At 42.4% G+C, this 22,849-nt stretch overlaps 4 protein-coding genes across 4 annotated transcripts; all 4 read right to left on the bottom strand.

Moving 5' to 3' along the window:
• Positions 1-145: 145 nt before the first annotated feature.
• Positions 146-757, bottom strand: LOC123115102 (putative ripening-related protein 4). Its single transcript, XM_044536367.1, has one exon. The coding sequence runs from the start codon at positions 755-757 to the stop codon at positions 146-148; it is 612 nt and encodes a 203-aa protein (XP_044392302.1).
• Positions 758-7,714: 6,957 nt separating this feature from the next.
• LOC123115101 (uncharacterized) lies at positions 7,715-12,242 on the bottom strand. The gene is made up of 4 exons (XM_044536365.1): positions 12,184-12,242; positions 10,862-10,924; positions 10,239-10,710; positions 7,715-8,356 (listed from the first exon to the last, which is right to left on the bottom strand). Exons 1-4 carry the CDS (start codon positions 12,240-12,242, stop codon positions 7,715-7,717), a joined length of 1,236 nt encoding a protein of 411 aa, XP_044392300.1.
• A 516-nt stretch (positions 12,243-12,758) lies between these two features.
• On the bottom strand, positions 12,759-15,896 carry LOC123115100 (uncharacterized). Its single transcript, XM_044536364.1, has 2 exons — positions 15,291-15,896; positions 12,759-13,400 (listed from the first exon to the last, which is right to left on the bottom strand). The coding sequence occupies exons 1-2, from the start codon at positions 15,894-15,896 to the stop codon at positions 12,759-12,761; spliced, it is 1,248 nt and encodes a 415-aa protein (XP_044392299.1).
• Positions 15,897-17,803: 1,907 nt separating this feature from the next.
• Positions 17,804-21,140, bottom strand: LOC123115099 (uncharacterized). The gene is made up of 5 exons (XM_044536363.1): positions 21,124-21,140; positions 20,949-21,011; positions 20,324-20,797; positions 18,433-18,495; positions 17,804-18,281 (listed from the first exon to the last, which is right to left on the bottom strand). Exons 1-5 carry the CDS (start codon positions 21,138-21,140, stop codon positions 17,804-17,806), a joined length of 1,095 nt encoding a protein of 364 aa, XP_044392298.1.
• Positions 21,141-22,849: the final 1,709 nt, after the last annotated feature.

The raw sequence follows: 22,849 nt of genomic DNA, 5'->3' as shown, positions 1-22,849 counted from the left end.
CATAAAGTTGAGAAAATATCAAATACAAGCGAGTGGTGGCTTATTTTAATTAGCAGCAACTCCACAACCGAGAGAACAACGCACACATCTACGCTTCTGCATGTCTGCGTGTACATAGGTTAATGCAAGGTCTTCATGGCATAGCTCACACATCAGACCATGTGATCTTGAACACTCCAATCGCCTCCTTGAGCCCCAGCGCCTTCCACACGGCTGGTGACGCGTCTACGTCGTTGTATGGGCACGGTGGCTCGAAGTTGTGCTCGGCGTCGCAGCCGTACACCGAGTCGCACTCGTCGACGACCTTGGCCAGCACAGCACGCCCGTACCCGTTGATGCGGATCATCTTGTTGCACCTGCGCTTGCCGTCCAGGCGCAGCCACCCCGTGGACAGCGCCACCACCAGCTCGGTGTCCTTGTGGAAGCGGTTGTCGCAGAACGATTTGCCGCCGCCGTCTCCACCTCGTGCGAAGCTGTTCAGAGTTAGGATCGCTGGCGTGCCGGCCGACACCGGGGGCGAGCACCTGAATTGCGGGTAGCGGTGACCGTCTTTACAGCAGACCGAGCCGTGATCCCTGTTGCAGTCGCCGGATTTGCCATGCAGGAAGCCACTGATGTGGCACCTGCCGCGACTGTGGCTGCTCTCTGTAGTAACGTTTGCGCTACTGCCCACGGACACGGAGACGCCATGGACACGGAGGTGTGACAGGAACATCAAGAGAGCAAACATAGCTAGTAGCTTCTTCAAGTTAGCCATGTATGTGAGGTACTCACGTTGCTTGCAAATCTGCAATTTGTGCTTGTGCGTTTGGGAGGATATATTGGTTGATCCATGTTCTTTATATAGGGCACAAGCCCCAACGAATAACAACTGCTTATGCAACTGGGTATGCAAATTCAGTCTCGTTTCTTCGGTTTTGTAACCCAGAGATGGTTGATGTTCTGCAACCTTCGGGCTTGTAGCATTTGGGCGTGCAACATATATTTTTAAACAGCCGTCTCTTCTTTATTTTAGTGAGCAAACTTTTGGCATGGAGCTTCTATTAATAGTCGAGGTGGAGACATGCGTGAACATCCGGGTGAATGACATTCACAGTGAAGTAGTGTAAATAACTAGTTGAGACTATCTGTATCTAGAGTGATGTACGTTTCCTACTTGTATTATATCTATGGGATGGAAGCCGCCAAGATTAAGGTCTAGCTTGGTAATATCAAAATAATATAAAGACATATTGACTTGTTACAAATGTAACTCACTTGTGATTAACCTTGTATCTAATTTTTCTTGTAATTTTCTATTTGGTGTTACTCAAAGCGCTTTGTAATTCCAGCAACTACCTTCCACGCCCTTTTCGATACCATGTGTTTTTTTGGGAAGCACCAGAAGAATCGGTTTTTGTAAAAACTCAGAAATCTCGGTATTTTACCGTCCAAAGAATTCAAATGTATTTTGAATTCTAGTTTATTGGGTATAAATATAAGTATGTAACCTGTAAATCATCAAATCTGATAGAGCATGCCCAATGGCAAATACCCTTTAGTTCCATGGTGTATACACACCTCAGATAGAAAAAATAGTAATACTAAAAACTCACAAAAGTTTGGAAGTTTTTTTTACAATAAACTTGACTCACTTTTGCACTAATTCAGTCTCTTTCTTCGATTTTGTAACCAACGGATGGTTGGTGTTATGCAACCTTCAGGCTTGAAACATCTGGGTGTGCAACAAATATTTTTAAGCAGCCGCCTTCTTTGTTTCAGTGAATGGAATTTTGGCAATGAGCATCCATTAATAGTCATTTGTGGACATCCGAGTGAATTTCGTAGTGCAACTAACTAACTAGTTTAGACTATCCGTATGAGTGACATACGTTTCCTAATATCATATACTATATATGGGACGGAATCCGCCAAGATTAAGGTGTAGCTCGGCAACATCAAAGTAATACACCATCTGATTAAATTATTACAAATGTAACTCACTAGAATTTACCTTTATCTAATTCCCTTGCAATTTGTTGTTTCGTGGTACTCAAAGCGCTTCGTAATTTCACTAGTTCCCTCCATATCGTTTAGGGTTCTTTTTTTCTCAGTAGTGGTTCTTCTTTCCAAGAGGCACGAAAAGAACCGGTTCTTGGAACATCTCAGAAATCATCGAGTTTTACCACCCGAAGAATTCAAAGTTTTTTTCTATAAATAGTGAAATATATGTCTATGACCTGCATAACATCACATATGGTAGTGTGTGCGTGTATGCATGTGTGTTTGTTCGTGTGTGTGTGTGTGTGTGTGTGTGTGCGTGTGTGTGTGTGTGTTTGTGTGTGTGTGTGTGCTCAGTCATATATGCAAGGTGTTGTTGAACTACAAATTGATGTATTTGCCAATTTCATTTCATACTGCACCCAAACTGGGCAAATACATAAATCTGGAAAAATATTAAATACACGTAAATAATACATATAACACCAAAACAAGGTAAATACATAAATAAAGGAAATATTCTATACATATGAATGGTAAATATAGCACCAAAACAGGACAAATACATAAAGTTGAGAAAATATCAAATACAAGCGAGTGGTGGCTTATTTTAATTAGCAACAACTCCACCACCGAGAGAACAACGCACACATCTACGCTTCTGCATGTCTGCGTGTACATAGCTTAATGCAAGGTCTTCATGGCATAGCGCACACATCAAACCATGTGATCTTGAACACTCCAATCGCCTCCTTGAGCCCCAGCGCCTTCACACGGCTGGTGACGCGTCTACGTCGTTGTATGGGCACGGTGGCTCGAAGTTGTGCTCGGCGTCGCAGCCGTACACCGAGTCGCACTCGTCGACGACCTTGGCCAGCACAGCACGCCCGTTCCCGTTGATGCGGATCATCTTGTTGCACCTGCGCTTGCCGTCCAGGCGCAGCCACCCCGTGGACAGCGCCACCACCAGCTCGGTGTCCTTGTGGAAGCGGTTGTCGCAGAACGATTTGCCGCCGCCGTCTCCACCTCGTGCGAAGCTGTTCAGAGTTAGGATCGCTGGCGTGTCGGCCGACACCGGGGGCGAGCACCTGAATTGCGGGTAGCGGTGACCGTCTTTACAGCAGACCGAGTCGTGATCCCTGTTGCAGTCGCCGGATTTGCCATGGAGGAAGCCACTGATGTGGCACCTGCCGCGACTGTGGCTGCTCTCTGTAGTAACGTTCGCGCTACTGCCCACGGACACGGAGACGCCATGGACACGGACGTGTGACAGGAACATCAAGAGAGCAAACATAGCTAGTAGCTTCTTCAAGTTAGCCATGTATGTGAGGTACTCACGTTGCTTGCAAATCTGCAATTTGTGCTTGTGCGTTTGTGAGGATATATTGGTTGATCCATGTTCTATATATAGGGCACAAGCCCCAACGAACAACAACTGCTCATGCAACTGGGTATGCTAATTCAGTCTCGTTTCTTCGGTTTTGTAACCCAGAGATGGTTGATGTTCTGCAACCTTCGGGCTTGTAGCATTTGGGCGTGCAACATATATTTTTAAACAGCCGTCTCTTCTTTATTTTAGTGAGCAAACTTTTGGCATGGAGCTTCTATTAATAGTCGAGGTGGAGACATGCGTGAACATCCGAGTGAATGACATTCACAGTGAAGTAGTGTAAATAACTAGTTGAGACTATCTGTATCAAGAGTGATGTACGTTTCCTACTTGTATTATATCTATGGGATGGAAGCCGCCAATATTAAGGTCTAGCTTGGTAATATCAAAATAATATAAAGACATATTGAATTGTTACAAATGTAACTCACTTGTGATTAATCTTGTATCTAATTTTTCTTGTAATTTTCTATTTGGTGTTACACAAAGCGCTTTGTAATTCCAGCAGCTACCTTCCACGCCCTTTTCGATACCAGGTGTTTTTTTGGGAAGCACCAGAAGAATCGGTTTTTGTAAAAACTCAGAAATCTCGGTATTTTACCGTCCAAAGAACTCAAATGTATTTTGAATTCTAGTTTATTGTGTATAAATATAAGTATGTAACCTGTAAATCATCAAATCTGGTAGAGCATGCCCAATGGAAAATACCCTTTAGTTCCATGGTGTATACACACCTCATATAGAAAAAATAGTAATACTAAAAACTCACAAAAGTTTGGAAGTTTTTTTTACAATAAACTTGACTCACTTTTGCACTAATTCAGTCTCTTTCTTCGATTTTGTAACCAACAGATGGTTGGTGTTATGAAACCTTCGGGCTTGAAACATCTGGGTGTGCAACAAATATTTTTAAGCAGCCGCCTTCTTTGTTGCAGTGAATGGAATTTTGGCAATGAGCATCAATTAATAGTCATTTGTGGACATCCGAGTGAATTTCGTAGTGCAACTAACTAACTAGTTTAGACTATCCGTATGAGTGAGATACGTTCCTAATATCATATATTATATATGGGACGGAATCTGCCAAGATTAAGGTGTAGCTCAGCAACATCAAAGTAATACACCATCTGATTAAATTATTACAAATGTAACTCACTAGAATTTACCTTTATCTAATTCCCTTGCAATTTGTTGTTTCGTGGTACTCAAAGCGCTTCGTAATTTCACTAGTTCCCTCCATATCGTTTAGGGTTCTTTTTTTTCTCAGTACCGGTGCTTCTTTCCAAGAGGCGCGAAAAGAACCGGTTCTTGGAACATCTCAGAAATCATCGAGTTTTACCACCCGAAGAATTCAAAGTTTTTGTCTATAAATAGTGAAATATATGTCTATGACCTGCATAACATCACGTATGGTAGTGTGTGCGTGTATGCATGTGTGTTTGTTCGTGTGTGTGTGTGTGTGTGCGTGTGTGTGTGTGTGTGCTCAGTCATATATGCAAGGTGTTGTTGAACTACAAATTGATGTATTTGCCAATTTCATTTCATATTGCACCCAAACTGGGCAAATACATAAATCTGGAAAAATATTAAATAGACGTAAATAATACATATAACACCAAAACAAGGTAAATACATAAATAAAGGAAAATATTCTATACATGTGAATGGTAAATATAGCACCGAAACAGGACAAATACATAAAGTTGAGAAAATATCAAATACAAGCGAGTGGTGGCTTATTTTAATTAGCAGCAACTCCACCACCGAGAGAACAACGCACACATCTACGCTTCTGCATGTCTGCGTGTACATAGCTTAATGCAAGATCTTCATGGCATAGCTCACACATCAGACGATGTGATCTTGAACACTCCAATCGCCTCCTTGAGCCCCAGCGCCTTCCACACGGCTGGTGACGCGTCTACGTCGTTGTATGGGCACGGTGGCTCGAAGTTGTGCTCGGCGTCGCAGCCGTACACCGAGTCGCACTCGTCGACGACCTTGGCCAGCACAGCACGCCCGTTCCCGTTTATGCGGATCATCTTGTTGCACCAGCTCGGTGTCCTTGTGGAAGCGGTTGTCGCAGAACGATTTGCCGCCGCCGTCTCCACCACTTGCGAAGCTGTTCAAAGTTAGGATCGCTGGCGTGTCGGCCGACACCGGGGGCGAGCACCTGAATTGCGGGTAGCGGCGACCGTCTTTACAGCAGACCGAGCCGTGATCCCTGTTGCAGTCGCCGGATTTACCATGCAGGAAGCCACTGATATGGCACCTGCCGCGACTGTGGCTGCTCTCTGTAGTAACGTTCGCGCTACTACCCACGGACACGGAGACGCCATGGACACGGAGGTGTGACAGGAACAACAAGAGAGCAAACATAGCTAGTAGCTTCTTCAAGTTAGCCATGTATGTGAGGTACTCACGTTGCTTGCAAATCTGCAATTTGTGCATGTGCGTTTGTGAGGATATATTGGTTGATCCATGTTCTTTATATAGGGCACAAGCCCCAACGAACAACAACTGCTCATGCAACTGGGTATGCTAATTCAGTCTCGTTTCTTCGGTTTTGTAACCCAGAGATGGTTGATGTTCTGCAACCTTCGGGCTTGTAGCATTTGGGCGTGCAACATATATTTTTAAACAGCCGTCTCTTCTTTATTTTAGTGAGCGAACTTTTGGCATGGAGCTTCTATTAATAGTCGAGGTGGAGACATGCGTGAACATCCGAGTGAATGACATTCACAGTGAAGTAGTGTAAATAACTAGTTGAGACTATCTGTATCAAGAGTGATGTACGTTTCCTACTTGTATTATATCTATGGGATGGAAGCCGCCAAGATTAAGGTCTAGCTTGGTAATATCAAAATAATATAAAGACATATTGACTTGTTACAAATGTAACTCACTTGTGATTAACCTTGTATCTAATTTTTCTTGTAATTTTCTATTTGGTGTTACTCAAAGCGCTTTGTAATTCCAGCAACTACCTTCCACGCCCTTTTCGATACCATGTGTTTTTTTGGGAAGCACCAGAAGAATCGGTTTTTGTAAAAACTCAGAAATCTCGGTATTTTACCGTCCAAAGAACTCAAATGTACTTTGAATTCTAGTTTATTGGGTATAAATATAAGTATGTAACCTGTAAATCATCAAATCTGAGAGAGCATGCCCAATGGCAAATACCCTTTAGTTCCATGGTGTATACACACCTGATATAGAAAAAATAGTAATACTAAAAACTCACAAAAGTTTGGAAGTTTTTTTTACAATAAACTTGACTCACTTTTGCACTAATTCAGTCTCTTTCTTCGATTTTGTAACCAACGGATGGTTGGTGTTATGCAACCTTCGGGCTTGAAACATCTGGGTGTGCAACAAATATTTTTAAGCAGCCGCCTTCTTTGTTCCAGTGAATGGAATTCTGGCAATGAGCATCCATTAATAGTCAATTGTGGACATCCGAGTGAATTTCGTAGTGCAACTAACTAACTAGTTTAGACTATCCGTATGAGTGACATACGTTTCCTAATATCATATACTATATATCGGACGGAATCCGCCAAGATTAAGGTGTAGCTCGGCAACATCAAAGTAATACACCATCTGATTAAATTATTACAAATGTAACTCACTAGAATTTACCTTTATCTAATTCCCTTGCAATTTGTTGTTTCGTGGTACTCAAAGCGCTTCGTAATTTCACTAGTTCCCTCCATATCGTTTAGGGTTCTTTTTTTCTCAGTAGCGGTTCTTCTTTCCAAGAGGCGCGAAAAGAACCGGTTCTTGGAACATCTCAGAAACCATCGAGTTTTACCACCCGAAGAATTCAAAGTTTTTGTCTATAAATAGTGAAATATATGTCTATGACCTGCATAACATCACATATGGTAGTGTGTGCGTGTATGCATGTGTGTTTGTTCGTGTGTGTGTGTGTGTGTGTGCGTGTGTGTGTGTGTGTGTGTGTGTTTGTGTGTGTGTATGTGTGCTCAGTCATATATGCAAGGTGTTGTTGAACTACAAATTGATGTATTTGCCAATTTCATTTCATATTGCACCCAAACTGGGCAAATACATAAATCTGGAAAAATATTAAATACACGTAAATAATACATATAACACCAAAAAAGGGTAAATACATAGATAAAGGAAAATATTCTATACATGTGAATGGTAAATATAGCACCAAAACAGGACAAATACATAAAGTTGAGAAAATATCAAATACAAGCGAGTGGTGGCTTATTTTAATTAGCAACAACTCCAGCACCGAGAGAACAACGCAGACATCTACGCTTCTGCATGTCTGCGTGTACATAGCTTAATGCAAGGTCTTCATGGCATAGCTCACACATCAAACCATGTGATCTTGAACACTCCAATCGCCTCCTTGAGCCCCGGCGCCTTCCACACGGCTGGTGACGCGTCTACGTCGTTGTATGGGCACGGTGGCTCGAAGTTGTGCTCGGCGTCGCAGCCGTACACCGAGTCGCACTCGTCGACGACCTTGGCCAGCACAGCACGCCCGTTCCCGTTGATGCGGATCATCTTGTTGCACCTGCGCTTGCCGTCCAGGCGCAGCCACCCCGTGGACAGCGCCACCACCAGCTCGGTGTCCTTGTGGAAGCGGTTGTCGGAGAACGATTTGCCGCCGCCGTCTCCACCTCGTTCAAAGCTGTTCACAGTTAGGATCGCTGGCGTGTCGGCCGACACCGGGGGCGAGCACCTGAATTGCGGGTAGCGGTGACCATCTTTACAGCAGACCGAGTCGTGATCCCTGTTGCAGTCGCCGGATTTGCCATGCAGGAAGCCACTGATGTGGCACCTGCCGCGACTGTGGCTGCTCTCTGTAGTAACGTTCGCGCTACTGCCCACAGACACGGAGACGCCATGGACACGGACGTGTGACAGGAACAGCAAGAGAGCAAACATAGCTAGTAGCTTCTTCAAGTTAGCCATGTATGTGAGGTACTCACGTTGCTTGCAAATCTGCAATTTGTGCTTGTGCGTTTGTGAGGATATATTGGTTGATCCATGTTCTTTATATAGGGCACAAGCCCCAACGAACAACAACTGCTCATGCAACTGGGTATGCTAATTCAGTCTCGTTTCTTCGGTTTTGTAACCCAGAGATGGTTGATGTTCTGCAACCTTCGGGCTTGTAGCATTTGGGCGTGCAACATATATTTTTAAACAGCCGTCTCTTCTTTATTTTAGTGAGCGAACTTTTGGCATGGATCTTCTATTAATAGTCGAGGTGGAGACATGCGTGAACATCCGAGTGAATGACATTCACAGTGAAGTAGTGTAAATAACTAGTTGAGACTATCTGTATCAAGAGTGATGTACGTTTCCTACTTGTATTATATCTATGGGATGGAAGCCGCCAATATTAAGGTCTAGCTTGGTAATATCAAAATAATATAAAGACATATTGAATTGTTACAAATGTAACTCACTTGTGATTAATCTTGTATCTAATTTTTCTTGTAATTTTCTATTTGGTGTTACACAAAGCGCTTTGTAATTCCAGCAGCTACCTTCCACGCCCTTTTCGATACCAGGTGTTTTTTTGGGAAGCACCAGAAGAATCGGTTTTTGTAAAAACTGAGAAAACTCGGTATTTTACCGTCCAAAGAATTCAAATGTATTTTGAATTCTAGTTTATTGGGTATAAATATAAGTATGTAACCTGTAAATCATCAAATCTGGTAGAGCATGCCCAATGGCAAATACCCTTTAGTTCCATGGTGTATACACACCTCATATAGAAAAAATAGTAATACTAAAAACTCACAAAAGTTTGGAAGTTTTTTTTACAATAAACTTGACTCACTTTTGCACTAATTCAGTCTCTTTCTTCGATTTTGTAACCAACAGATGGTTGGTGTTATGCAACCTTCGGGCTTGAAACATCTGGGTGTGCAACAAATATTTTTAAGCAGCCGCCTTCTTTGTTGCAGTGAATGGAATTTTGGCAATGAGCATCAATTAGTAGTCATTTGTGGACATCCGAGTGAATTTCGTACTGCAACTAACTAACTAGTTTAGACTATCCGTATGAGTGAGATACGTTCCTAATATCATATATTATATATGGGACGGAATCCGCCAAGATTAAGGTGTAGCTCAGCAACATCAAAGTAATACACCATCTGATTAAATTATTACAAATGTAACTCACTAGAATTTACCTTTATCTAATTCCCTTGCAATTTGTTGTTTCGTGGTACTCAAAGCGCTTCGTAATTTCACTAGTTCCCTCCATATCGTTTAGGGTTCTTTTTTTTCTCAGTACCGGTGCTTCTTTCCAAGAGGCGCGAAAAGAACCGGTTCTTGGAACATCTCAGAAATCATCGAGTTTTACCACCCGAAGAATTCAAAGTTTTTGTCTATAAATAGTGAAATATATGTCTATGACCTGCATAACATCACATATGGTAGTGTGTGCGTGTATGCATGTGTGTTTGTTCGTGTGTGTGTGTGTGTGTGTGTGTGTGTGTGTGCTCAGTCATATATGCAAGGTGTTGTTGAACTACAAATTGATGTATTTGCCAATTTCATTTCATATTGCACCCAAACTGGGCAAATACATAAATCTGGAAAAATATTAAATAGACGTAAATAATACATATAACACCAAAACAAGGTAAATACATAAATAAAGGAAAATATTCTATACATGTGAATGGTAAATATAGCACCGAAACAGGACAAATACATAAAGTTGAGAAAATATCAAATACAAGCGAGTGGTGGATTATTTTAATTAGCAGCAACTCCACCACCGAGAGAACAACGCACACATCTACGCTTCTGCATGTCTGCGTGTACATAGCTTAATGCAAGATCTTCATGGCATAGCTCACACATCAGACCATGTGATCTTGAACACTCCAATCGCCTCCTTGAGCCCCAGCGCCTTCCACACGGCTGGTGACGCGTCTACGTCGTTGTATGGGCACGGTGGCTCTAAGTTGTGCTCGGCGTCGCAGCCGTACACCGAGTCGCACTCGTCGACGACCTTGGCCAGCACAGCACGCCCGTTCCCGTTTATGCGGATCATCTTGTTGCACCTGCGCTTGCCGTCCAGGCGTAGCCACCCCGTGGACAGCGCCACCACCAGCTCGGTGTCCTTGTGGAAGCGGTTGTCGCAGAACGATTTGCCGCCGCCATCTCCACCTCGTGCGAAGCTGTTCAGAGTTAGGATCGCTGGCGTGTCGGCCGACACCGGGGGCGAGCACCTGAATTGCGGGTAGCGGTGACCGTCTTTACAGCAGACCGAGCCGTGATCCCTGTTGCAGTCGCCGGATTTACCATGCAGGAAGCCACTGATATGGCACCTGCCGCGACTGTGGCTGCTCTCTGTAGTGACGTTCGCGCTACTACCCACGGACACGGAGACGCCATGGACACGGAGGTGTGACAGGAACATCAAGAGAGCAAACATAGCTAGTAGCTTCTTCAAGTTAGCCATGTATGTGAGGTACTCACGTTGCTTGCAAATCTGCAATTTGTGCTTGTGCATTTGTGAGGATATATTGGTTGATCCATGTTCTTTATATAGGGCACAAGCCCCAACGAACAACAACTGCTCATGCAACTGGGTATGCTAATTCAGTCTCGTTTCTTCGGTTTTGTAACCCAGAGATGGTTGATGTTCTGCAACCTTCGGGCTTGTAGCATTTGGGCGTGCAACATATATTTTTAAACAGCCGTCTCTTCTTTATTTTAGTGAGCGAACTTTTGGCATGGAGCTTCTATTAATAGTCGAGGTGGAGACATGCGTGAACATCCGAGTGAATGACATTCACAGTGAAGTAGTGTAAATAACTAGTTGAGACTATCTGTATCAAGAGTGATGTACGTTTCCTACTTGTATTATATCTATGGGATGGAAGCCGCCAAGATTAAGGTCTAGCTTGGTAATATCAAAATAATATAAAGACATATTGACTTGTTACAAATGTAACTCACTTGTGATTAACCTTGTATCTAATTTTTCTTGTAATTTTCTATTTGGTGTTACACAAAGCGCTTTGTAATTCCAGCAGCTACCTTCCACGCCCTTTTCGATATCAGGTGTTTTTTTGGGAAGCACCAGAAGAATCGGTTTTTGTAAAAACTCAGAAATCTCGGTATTTTACCGTCCAAAGAATTCAAATGTATTTTGAATTCTAGTTTATTGGGTATAAATATAAGTATGTAACCTGTAAATCATCAAATCTGGTAGAGCATGCCCAATGGCAAATACCCTTTAGTTCCATGGTGTATACACACCTCATATAGAAAAAATAGTAATACTAAAAACTCACAAAAGTTTGGAAGTTTTTTTTACAATAAACTTGACTCACTTTTGCACTAATTCAGTCTCTTTCTTCGATTTTGTAACCAACAGATGGTTGGTGTTATGCAACCTTCGGGCTTGAAACATCTGGGTGTGCAACAAATATTTTTAAGCAGCCGCCTTCTTTGTTGCAGTGAATGGAATTTTGGCAATGAGCATCAATTAATAGTCATTTGTGGACATCCGAGTGAATTTCGTAGTGCAACTAACTAACTAGTTTAGACTATCCGTATGAGTGAGATACGTTCCTAATATCATATATTATATATGGGACGGAATCCGCCAAGATTAAGGTGTAGCTCAGCAACATCAAAGTAATACACCATCTGATTAAATTATTACAAATGTAACTCACTAGAATTTACCTTTATCTAATTCCCTTGCAATTTGTTGTTTCGTGGTACTCAAAGCGCTTCGTAATTTCACTAGTTCCCTCCATATCGTTTAGGGTTCTTTTTTTTCTCAGTACCGGTGCTTCTTTCCAAGAGGCGCGAAAAGAACCGGTTCTTGGAACATCTCAGAAATCATCGAGTTTTACCACCCGAAGAATTCAAAGTTTTTGTCTATAAATAGTGAAATATATGTCTATGACCTGCATAACATCACGTATGGTAGTGTGTGCGTGTATGCATGTGTGTTTGTTCGTGTGTGTGTGTGTGTGTGCGTGTGTGTGTGTGTGTGTGTGCTCAGTCATATATGCAAGGTGTTGTTGAACTACAAATTGATGTATTTGCCAATTTCATTTCATATTGCACCCAAACTGGGCAAATACATAAATCTGGAAAAATATTAAATAGACGTAAATAATACATATAACACCAAAACAAGGTAAATACATAAATAAAGGAAAATATTCTATACATGTGAATGGTAAATATAGCACCGAAACAGGACAAATACATAAAGTTGAGAAAATATCAAATACAAGCGAGTGGTGGCTTATTTTAATTAGCAGCAACTCCACCACCGAGAGAACAACGCACACATCTACGCTTCTGCATGTCTGCGTGTACATAGCTTAATGCAAGATCTTCATGGCATAGCTCACACATCAGACCATGTGATCTTGAACACTCCAATCGCCTCCTTGAGCCCCAGCGCCTTCCACACGGCTGGTGACGCGTCTACGTCATTGTATGGGCACGGTGGCTCGAAGTTGTGCTCGGCGTCGCAGCCGTACACCGAGTCGCACTCGTCGACGACCTTGGCCAGCACAGCACGCCCGTTCCCGTTTATGCGGATCATCTTGTTGCACCTGCGCTTGCCGTCCAGGCGTAGCCACCCCGTGGACAGCGCCACCACCAGCTCGGTGTCCTTGTGGAAGCGGTTGTCGCAGAACGATTTGCCGCCGCCGTCTCCACCTCGTGCGAAGCTGTTCAGAGTTAGGATCGCTGGCGTGTCGGCCGACACCGGGGGCGAGCACCTGAATTGCGGGTAGCGGTGACCGTCTTTATAGCAGACCGAGCCGTGATCCCTGTTGCAGTCGCCGGATTTACCATGCAGGAAGCCACTGATATGGCACCTGCCGCGACTGTGGCTGCTCTCTGTAGTAACGTTCGCGCTACTACCCACGGACACGGAGACGCCATGGACACGGAGGTGTGACAGGAACATCAAGAGAGCAAACATAGCTAGTAGCTTCTTCAAGTTAGCCATGTATGTGAGGTACTCACGTTGCTTGCAAATCTGCAATTTGTGCTTGTGCGTTTGTGAGGATATATTGGTTGATCCATGTTCTTTATATAGGGCACAAGCCCCAACGAACAACAACTGCTCATGCAACTGGGTATGCTAATTCAGTCTCGTTTCTTCGGTTTTGTAACCCAGAGATGGTTGATGTTCTGCAACCTTCGGGCTTGTAGCATTTGGGCGTGCAACATATATTTTTAAACAGCCGTCTCTTCTTTATTTTAGTGAGCGAACTTTTGGCATGGAGCTTCTATTAATAGTCGAGGTGGAGACATGCGTGAACATCCGAGTGAATGACATTCACAGTGAAGTAGTGTAAATAACTAGTTGAGACTATCTGTATCAAGAGTGATGTATGTTTCCTACTTGTATTATATCTATGGGATGGAAGCCGCCAATATTAAGGTCTAGCTTGGTAATATCAAAATAATATAAAGACATATTGAATTGTTACAAATGTAACTCACTTGTGATTAACCTTGTATCTAATTTTTCTTGTAATTTTCTATTTGGTGTTACACAAAGCGCTTTGTAATTCCAGCAGCTACCTTCCACGCCCTTTTCGATATCAAGTGTTTTTTTGGGAAGCACCAGAAGAATCGGTTTTTGTAAAAACTCAGAAATCTCGGTATTTTACCGTCCAAAGAATTCAAATGTATTTTGAATTCTAGTTTATTGGGTATAAATATAAGTATGTAACCTGTAAATCATCAAATCTGGTAGAGCATGCCCAATGGCAAATACCCTTTAGTTCCATGGTGTATACACACCTCATATAGAAAAAATAGTAATACTAAAAACTCACAAAAGTTTGGAAGTTTTTTTTACAATAAACTTGACTCACTTTTGCACTAATTCAGTCTCTTTCTTCGATTTTGTAACCAACAGATGGTTGGTGTTATGCAACCTTCGGGCTTGAAACATCTGGGTGTGCAACAAATATTTTTAAGCAGCCGCCTTCTTTGTTGCAGTGAATGGAATTTTGGCAATGAGCATCAATTAATAGTCATTTGTGGACATCCGAGTGAATTTCGTAGTGCAACTAACTAACTAGTTTAGACTATCCGTATGAGTGAGATACGTTCCTAATATCATATATTATATATGGGACGGAATCCGCCAAGATTAAGGTGTAGCTCAGCAACATCAAAGTAATACACCATCTGATTAAATTATTACAAATGTAACTCACTAGAATTTACCTTTATCTAATTCCCTTGCAATTTGTTGTTTCGTGGTACTCAAAGCGCTTCGTAATTTCACTAGTTCCCTCCATATCGTTTAGGGTTCTTTTTTTTCTCAGTACCGGTGCTTCTTTCCAAGAGGCGCGAAAAGAACCGGTTCTTGGAACATCTCAGAAATCATCGAGTTTTACCACCCGAAGAATTCAAAGTTTTTGTCTATAAATAGTGAAATATATGTCTATGACCTGCATAACATCACGTATGGTAGTGTGTGCGTGTATGCATGTGTGTTTGTTCGTGTGTGTGTGTGTGTGTGCGTGTGTGTGTGTGTGTGTGTGCTCAGTCATATATGCAAGGTGTTGTTGAACTACAAATTGATGTATTTGCCAATTTCATTTCATATTGCACCCAAACTGGGCAAATACATAAATCTGGAAAAATATTAAATAGACGTAAATAATACATATAACACCAAAACAAGGTAAATACATAAATAAAGGAAAATATTCTATACATGTGAATGGTAAATATAGCACCGAAACAGGACAAATACATAAAGTTGAGAAAATATCAAATACAAGCGAGTGGTGGCTTATTTTAATTAGCAGCAACTCCACCACCGAGAGAACAACGCACACATCTACGCTTCTGCATGTCTGCGTGTACATAGCTTAATGCAAGATCTTCATGGCATAGCTCACACATCAGACCATGTGATCTTGAACACTCCAATCGCCTCCTTGAGCCCCAGCGCCTTCCACACGGCTGGTGACGCGTCTACGTCATTGTATGGGCACGGTGGCTCGAAGTTGTGCTCGGCGTCGCAGCCGTACACCGAGTCGCACTCGTCGACGACCTTGGCCAGCACAGCACGCCCGTTCCCGTTTATGCGGATCATCTTGTTGCACCTGCGCTTGCCGTCCAGGCGTAGCCACCCCGTGGACAGCGCCACCACCAGCTCGGTGTCCTTGTGGAAGCGGTTGTCGCAGAACGATTTGCCGCCGCCGTCTCCACCTCGTGCGAAGCTGTTCAGAGTTAGGATCGCTGGCGTGTCGGCCGACACCGGGGGCGAGCACCTGAATTGCGGGTAGCGGTGACCGTCTTTATAGCAGACCGAGCCGTGATCCCTGTTGCAGTCGCCGGATTTACCATGCAGGAAGCCACTGATATGGCACCTGCCGCGACTGTGGCTGCTCTCTGTAGTAACGTTCGCGCTACTACCCACGGACACGGAGACGCCATGGACACGGAGGTGTGACAGGAACATCAAGAGAGCAAACATAGCTAGTAGCTTCTTCAAGTTAGCCATGTATGTGAGGTACTCACGTTGCTTGCAAATCTGCAATTTGTGCTTGTGCGTTTGTGAGGATATATTGGTTGATCCATGTTCTTTATATAGGGCACAAGCCCCAACGAACAACAACTGCTCATGCAACTGGGTATGCTAATTCAGTCTCGTTTCTTCGGTTTTGTAACCCAGAGATGGTTGATGTTCTGCAACCTTCGGGCTTGTAGCATTTGGGCGTGCAACATATATTTTTAAACAGCCATCTCTTCTTTATTTTAGTGAGCGAACTTTTGGCATGGAGCTTCTATTAATAGTCGAGGTGGAGACATGCGTGAACATCCGAGTGAATGACATTCACAGTGAAGTAGTGTAAATAACTAGTTGAGACTATCTGTATCAAGAGTGATGTATGTTTCCTACTTGTATTATATCTATGGGATGGAAGCCGCCAATATTAAGGTCTAGCTTGGTAATATCAAAATAATATAAAGACATATTGAATTGTTACAAATGTAACTCACTTGTGATTAACCTTGTATCTAATTTTTCTTGTAATTTTCTATTTGGTGTTACACAAAGCGCTTTGTAATTCCAGCAGCTACCTTCCACGCCCTTTTCGATATCAGGTGTTTTTTTGGGAAGCACCAGAAGAATCGGTTTTTGTAAAAACTCAGAAATCTCGGTATTTTACCGTCCAAAGAATTCAAATGTATTTTGAATTCTAGTTTATTGGGTATAAATATAAGTATGTAACCTGTAAATCATCAAATCTGGTAGAGCATGCCCAATGGCAAATACCCTTTAGTTCCATGGTGTATACACACCTCATATAGAAAAAATAGTAATACTAAAAACTCACAAAAGTTTGGAAGTTTTTTTTACAATAAACTTGACTCACTTTTGCACTAATTCAGTCTCTTTCGTCGATTTTGTAACCAACAGATGGTTGGTGTTATGCAACCTTCGGGCTTGAAACATCTGGGTGTGCAACAAATATTTTTAAGCAGCCGCCTTCTTTGTTGCAGTGAATGGAATTTTGGCAATGAGCATCAATTAATAGTCATTTGTGGACATCCGAGTGAATTTCGTAGTGCAACTAACTAACTAGTTTAGACTATCCGTATGAGTGAGATACGTTCCTAATATCATATATTATATATGGGACGGAATCCGCCAAGATTAAGGTGTAGCTCAGCAACATCAAAGTAATACACCATCTGATTAAATTATTACAAATGTAACTCACTAGAATTTACCTTTATCTAATTCCTTGCAATTTGTTGTTTCGTGGTACTCAAAGCGCTTCGTAATTTCACTAGTTCCCTCCATATCGTTTAGGGTTCTTTTTTTTCTCAGTACCGGTGCTTCTTTCCAAGAGGCGCGAAAAGAACCGGTTCTTGGAACATCTCAGAAATCATCGAGTTTTACCACCCGAAGAATTCAAAGTTTTTGTCTATAAATAGTGAAATATATGTCTATGACCTGCATAACATTACATATGGTAGTGTGCGCGTGTATGCATGTGTGTTTGTTCGTGTGTGTGTGTGTGTGTGTGTGTGTGTGTGCGCGCTCAGTCATATATGCAAGGTGTTGTTGAACTACAAATTGATGTATTTGCCAATTTCATTTCATATTGCACCCAAACTGGGCAAATACATAAATCTGGAAAAATATTAAATAGACGTAAATAATACATATAACACCAAAACAAGGTAAATACATAAATAAAGGAAAATATTCTATACATGTGAATGGTAAATATAGCACCGAAACAGGACAAATACATAAAGTTGAGAAAATATCATATACAAGCGAGTGGTGGCTTATTTTAATTAGCAGCAACTCCACCACCGAGAGAACAACGCACACATCTACGCTTCTGCATGTCTGCGTGTACATAGCTTAATGAAAGATCTTCATGGCATAGCTCACACATCAGACCATGTGATCTTGAACACTCCAATCGCCTCCTTGAGCCCCAGCGCCTTCCACACGGCTGGTGACGCGTCTACGTCGTTGTATGGGCACGGTGGCTCGAAGTTGTGCTCGGCGTCGCAGCCGTACACCGAGTCGCACTCGTCGACGACCTTGGCCAGCACAGCACGCCCGTTCCCGTTTATGCGGATCATCTTGTTGCACCTGCGCTTGCCGTCCAGGCGTAGCCACCCCGTGGACAGCGCCACCACCAGCTCGGTGTCCTTGTGGAAGCGGTTGTCGCAGAACGATTTGCCGCCGCCGTCTCCACCTCGTGCGAAGCTGTTCAGAGTTAGGATCGCAGGCGTGTCGGCCGACACCGGGGGCGAGCACCTGAATTGCGGGTAGCGGTGACCGTCTTTACAGCAGACCGAGCCGTGATCCCTGTTGCAGTCGCCGGATTTACCATGCAGGAAGCCACTGATATGGCACCTGCCGCGACTGTGGCTGCTCTCTGTAGTAACGTTCGCGCTACCACCCACGGACACGGAGACGCCATGGACACGGAGGTGTGACAGGAACATCAAGAGAGCAAACATAGCTAGTAGCTTCTTCAAGTTAGCCATGTATGTGAGGTACTCACGTTGCTTGCAAATCTGCAATTTGTGCTTGGGCGTTTGTGAGGATATATTGGTTGATCCATGTTCTTTATATAGGGCACAAGCCCCAACGAACAACAACTGCTCATGCAACTGGGTATGCTAATTCAGTCTCGTTTCTTCGGTTTTGTAACCCAGAGATGGTTGATGTTCTGCAACCTTCGGGCTTGTAGCATTTGGGCGTGCAACATATATTTTTAAACAGACGTCTCTTCTTTATTTTAGTGAGCGAACTTTTGGCATGGAGCTTCTATTAATAGTCGAGGTGGAGACATGCGTGAACATCCGAGTGAATGACATTCACAGTGAAGTAGTGTAAATAACTAGTTGAGACTATCTGTATCAAGAGTGATGTACGTTTCCTACTTGTATTATATCTATGGGATGGAAGCCGCCAATATTAAGGTCTAGCTTGGTAATATCAAAATAATATAAAGACATATTGAATTGTTACAAATGTAACTCACTTGTGATTAACCTTGTATCTAATTTTTCTTGTAATTTTCTATTTGGTGTTACACAAAGCGCTTTGTAATTCCAGCAGCTACCTTCCAAGCCCTTTTCGATATCAGGTGTTTTTTTGGGAAGCACCAGAAGAATCGGTTTTTGTAAAAACTCAGAAATCTCGGTATTTTACCGTCCAAAGAATTCAAATGTATTTTGAATTCTAGTTTATTGGGTATAAATATAAGTATGTAACCTGTAAATGATCAAATCTGGTAGAGCATGCCCAATGGCAAATACCCTTTAGTTCCATGGTGTATACACACCTCATATAGAAAAAATAGTAATACTAAAAACTCACAAAAGTTTGGAAGTTTTTTTTACAATAAACTTGACTCACTTTTGCACTAATTCAGTCTCTTTCTTCGATTTTGTAACCAACAGATGGTTGGTGTTATGCAACCTTCGGGCTTGAAACATCTGGGTGTGCAACAAATATTTTTAAGCAGCTGCCTTCTTTGTTGCAGTGAATGGAATTTTGGCAATGAGCATCAATTAATAGTCATTTGTGGACATCCGAGTGAATTTCGTAGTGCAACTAACTAACTAGTTTAGACTATCCGTATGAGTGAGATACGTTCCTAATATCATATATTATATATGGGACGGAATCCGCCAAGATTAAGGTGTAGCTCAGCAACATCAAAGTAATACACCATCTGATTAAATTATTACAAATGGAACTCACTAGAATTTACCTTTATCTAATTCCCTTGCAATTTGTTGTTTCGTGGTACTCAAAGCGCTTCGTAATTTCACTAGTTCCCTCCATATCGTTTAGGGTTCTTTTTTTTCTCAGTACCGGTGCTTCTTTCCAAGAGGCGCGAAAAGAACCGGTTCTTGGAACATCTCAGAAATCATCGAGTTTTACCACCCGAAGAATTCAAAGTTTTTGTCTATAAATAGTGAAATATATGTCTATGACCTGCATAACATCACATATGGTAGTGTGCGCGTGTATGCATGTGTGTTTGTTCGTGTGTGTGTGTGTGTGTGTGTGTGTGTGTGCTCAGTCATATATGCAAGGTGTTGTTGAACTACAAATTGATGTATTTGCCAATTTCATTTCATATTGCACCCAAACTGGGCAAATACATAAATCTGGAAAAATATTAAATAGACGTAAATAATACATATAACACCAAAACAAGGTAAATACATAAATAGAGGAAAATATTCTATACATGTGAATGGTAAATATAGCACCGAAACAGGACAAATACATGAAGTTGAGAAAATATCAAATACAAGCGAGTGGTGGCTTATTTTAATTAGCAGCAACAACACCACCGAGAGAACAACGCACACATCTACGCTTCTGCATGTCTGTGTGTACATTGCTTAATGCAAGGTCTTCATGGCATAGCTCACACATCAGACCATGTGATCTTGAACACTCCAATCGCCTCCTTGAGCCCCAGCGCCTTCCACACGGCTGGTGACGCGTCTACGTCGTTGTATGGGCACGGTGGCTCGAAGTTGTGCTCGGCGTCGCAGCCGTACACCGAGTCGCACTCGTCGATGACCTTGGCCAGGACAGCACGCCCGTTCCCGTTTATGCGGATCATCTTGTTGCACCTGCGCTTGCCGTCCAGGCGCAGCCACCCCGTGGACAGCGCCACCACCAGCTCGGTGTCCTTGTGGAAGCGGTTGTCGCAGAACGATTTGCCGCCGCCGTCTCCACCTCGTGCGAAGCTGTTCAGAGTTAGGATCGCTGGCGTGTCGGCCGACACCGGGGGCGAGCACCTGAATTGCGGGTAGCGGTGACCGTCTTTACAGCAGACCGAGCCGTGATCCCTGTTGCAGTCGCCGGATTTACCATGCAGGAAGCCACTGTTATGGCACCTGCCGCGACTGTGGCTGCTCTCTGTAGTAACGTTCGCGCTACTACCCACGGACACGGAGACGCCATGGACACGGAGGTGTGACAGGAACATCAAGAGAGCAAACATAGCTAGTAGCTTCTTCAAGTTAGCCATGTATGTGAGGTACTCACGTTGCTTGCAAATCTGCAATTTGTGCTTGTGCGTTTGTGAGGATATATTGGTTGATCCATGTTCTTTATATAGGGCACAAGCCCCAACGAACAACAACTGCTCATGCAACTGGGTATGCTAATTCAGTCTCGTTTCTTCGGTTTTGTAACCCAGAGATGGTTGATGTTCTGCAACCTTCGGGCTTGTAGCATTTGGGCGTGCAACATATATTTTTAAACAGCCGTCTCTTCTTTATTTTAGTGAGCGAACTTTTGGCATGGAGCTTCTATTAATAGTCGAGGTGGAGACATGCGTGAAAATCCGAGTGAATGACATTCACAGTGAAGTAGTGTAAATAACTAGTTGAGACTATCTGTATCAAGAGTGATGTACGTTTCCTACTTGTATTATATCTATGGGATGGAAGCCGCCAATATTAAGGTCTAGCTTGGTAATATCAAAATAATATAAAGACATATTGAATTGTTACAAATGTAACTCACTTGTGATTAACCTTGTATCTAATTTTTCTTGTAATTTTCTATTTGGTGTTACACAAAGCGCTTTGTAATTCCAGCAGCTACCTTCCAAGCCCTTTTCGATATCAGGTGTTTTTTTGGGAAGCACCAGAAGAATCGGTTTTTGTAAAAACTCAGAAATCTCGGTATTTTACCGTCCAAAGAATTTAAATGTATTTTGAATTCTAGTTTATTGGGTATAAATATAAGTATGTAACCTGTAAATGATCAAATCTGGTAGAGCATGCCCAATGGCAAATACCCTTTAGTTCCATGGTGTATACACACCTCATATAGAAAAAATAGTAATACTAAAAACTCACAAAAGTTTGGAAGTTTTTTTTTACAATAAACTTGACTCACTTTTGCACTAATTCAGTCTCTTTCTTCGATTTTGTAACCAACAGATGGTTGGTGTTATGCAACCTTCGGGCTTGAAACATCTGGGTGTGCAACAAATATTTTTAAGCAGCCGCCTTCTTTGTTGCAGTGAATGGAATTTTGGCAATGAGCATCAATTAATAGTCATTTGTGGACATCCGAGTGAATTTCGTAGTGCAACTAACTAACTAGTTTAGACTATCCGTATGAGTGAGATACGTTCCTAATATCATATATTATATATGGGACGGAATCCGCCAAGATTAAGGTGTAGCTCAGCAACATCAAAGTAATACACCATCTGATTAAATTATTACAAATGTAACTCACTAGAATTTACCTTTATCTAATTCCCTTGCAATTTGTTGTTTCGTGGTACTCAAAGCGCTTCGTAATTTCACTAGTTCCCTCCATATCGTTTAGGGTTCTTTTTTTTCTCAGTACCGGTGCTTCTTTCCAAGAGGCGCGAAAACAACCGGTTCTTGGAACATCTCAGAAATCATCGAGTTTTACCACCTGAAGAATTCAAAGTTTTTGTCTATAAATAGTGAAATATATGTCTATGACCTGCATAACATCACATATGGTAGTGTGTGCGTGTATGCACGTGTGTTTGTTCGTGTGTGTGTGTGTGTGGGTGTGTGTGTGTGCTCAGTCATATATGCAAGGTGTTGTTGAACTACAAATTGATGTATTTGCCAATTTCATTTCATATTGCACCCAAACTGGGCAAATACATAAATCTGGAAAAATATTAAATAGACGTAAATAATACATATAACACCAAAACAAGGTAAATACATAAATAAAGGAAAATATTCTATACATGTGAATGGTAAATATAGCACCGAAACAGGACAAATACATAAAGTTGAGAAAATATCAAATACAAGCGAGTGGTGGCTTATTTTAATTAGCAGCAACTCCACCACCGAGAGAACAACGCACACATCTACGCTTCTGCATGTCTGCGTGTACATAGCTTAATGCAAGATCTTCATGGCATAGCTCACACATCAGAC

This window comes from Triticum aestivum, chromosome 5B, assembly GCF_018294505.1.
Source record: "Triticum aestivum cultivar Chinese Spring chromosome 5B, IWGSC CS RefSeq v2.1, whole genome shotgun sequence".
In the NCBI taxonomy this organism is placed as follows: domain Eukaryota; kingdom Viridiplantae; phylum Streptophyta; class Magnoliopsida; order Poales; family Poaceae; genus Triticum; species Triticum aestivum.
Note: the sequence above shows the minus strand (reverse complement) of the source record. Positions and strands in the feature narration are given on the sequence as shown.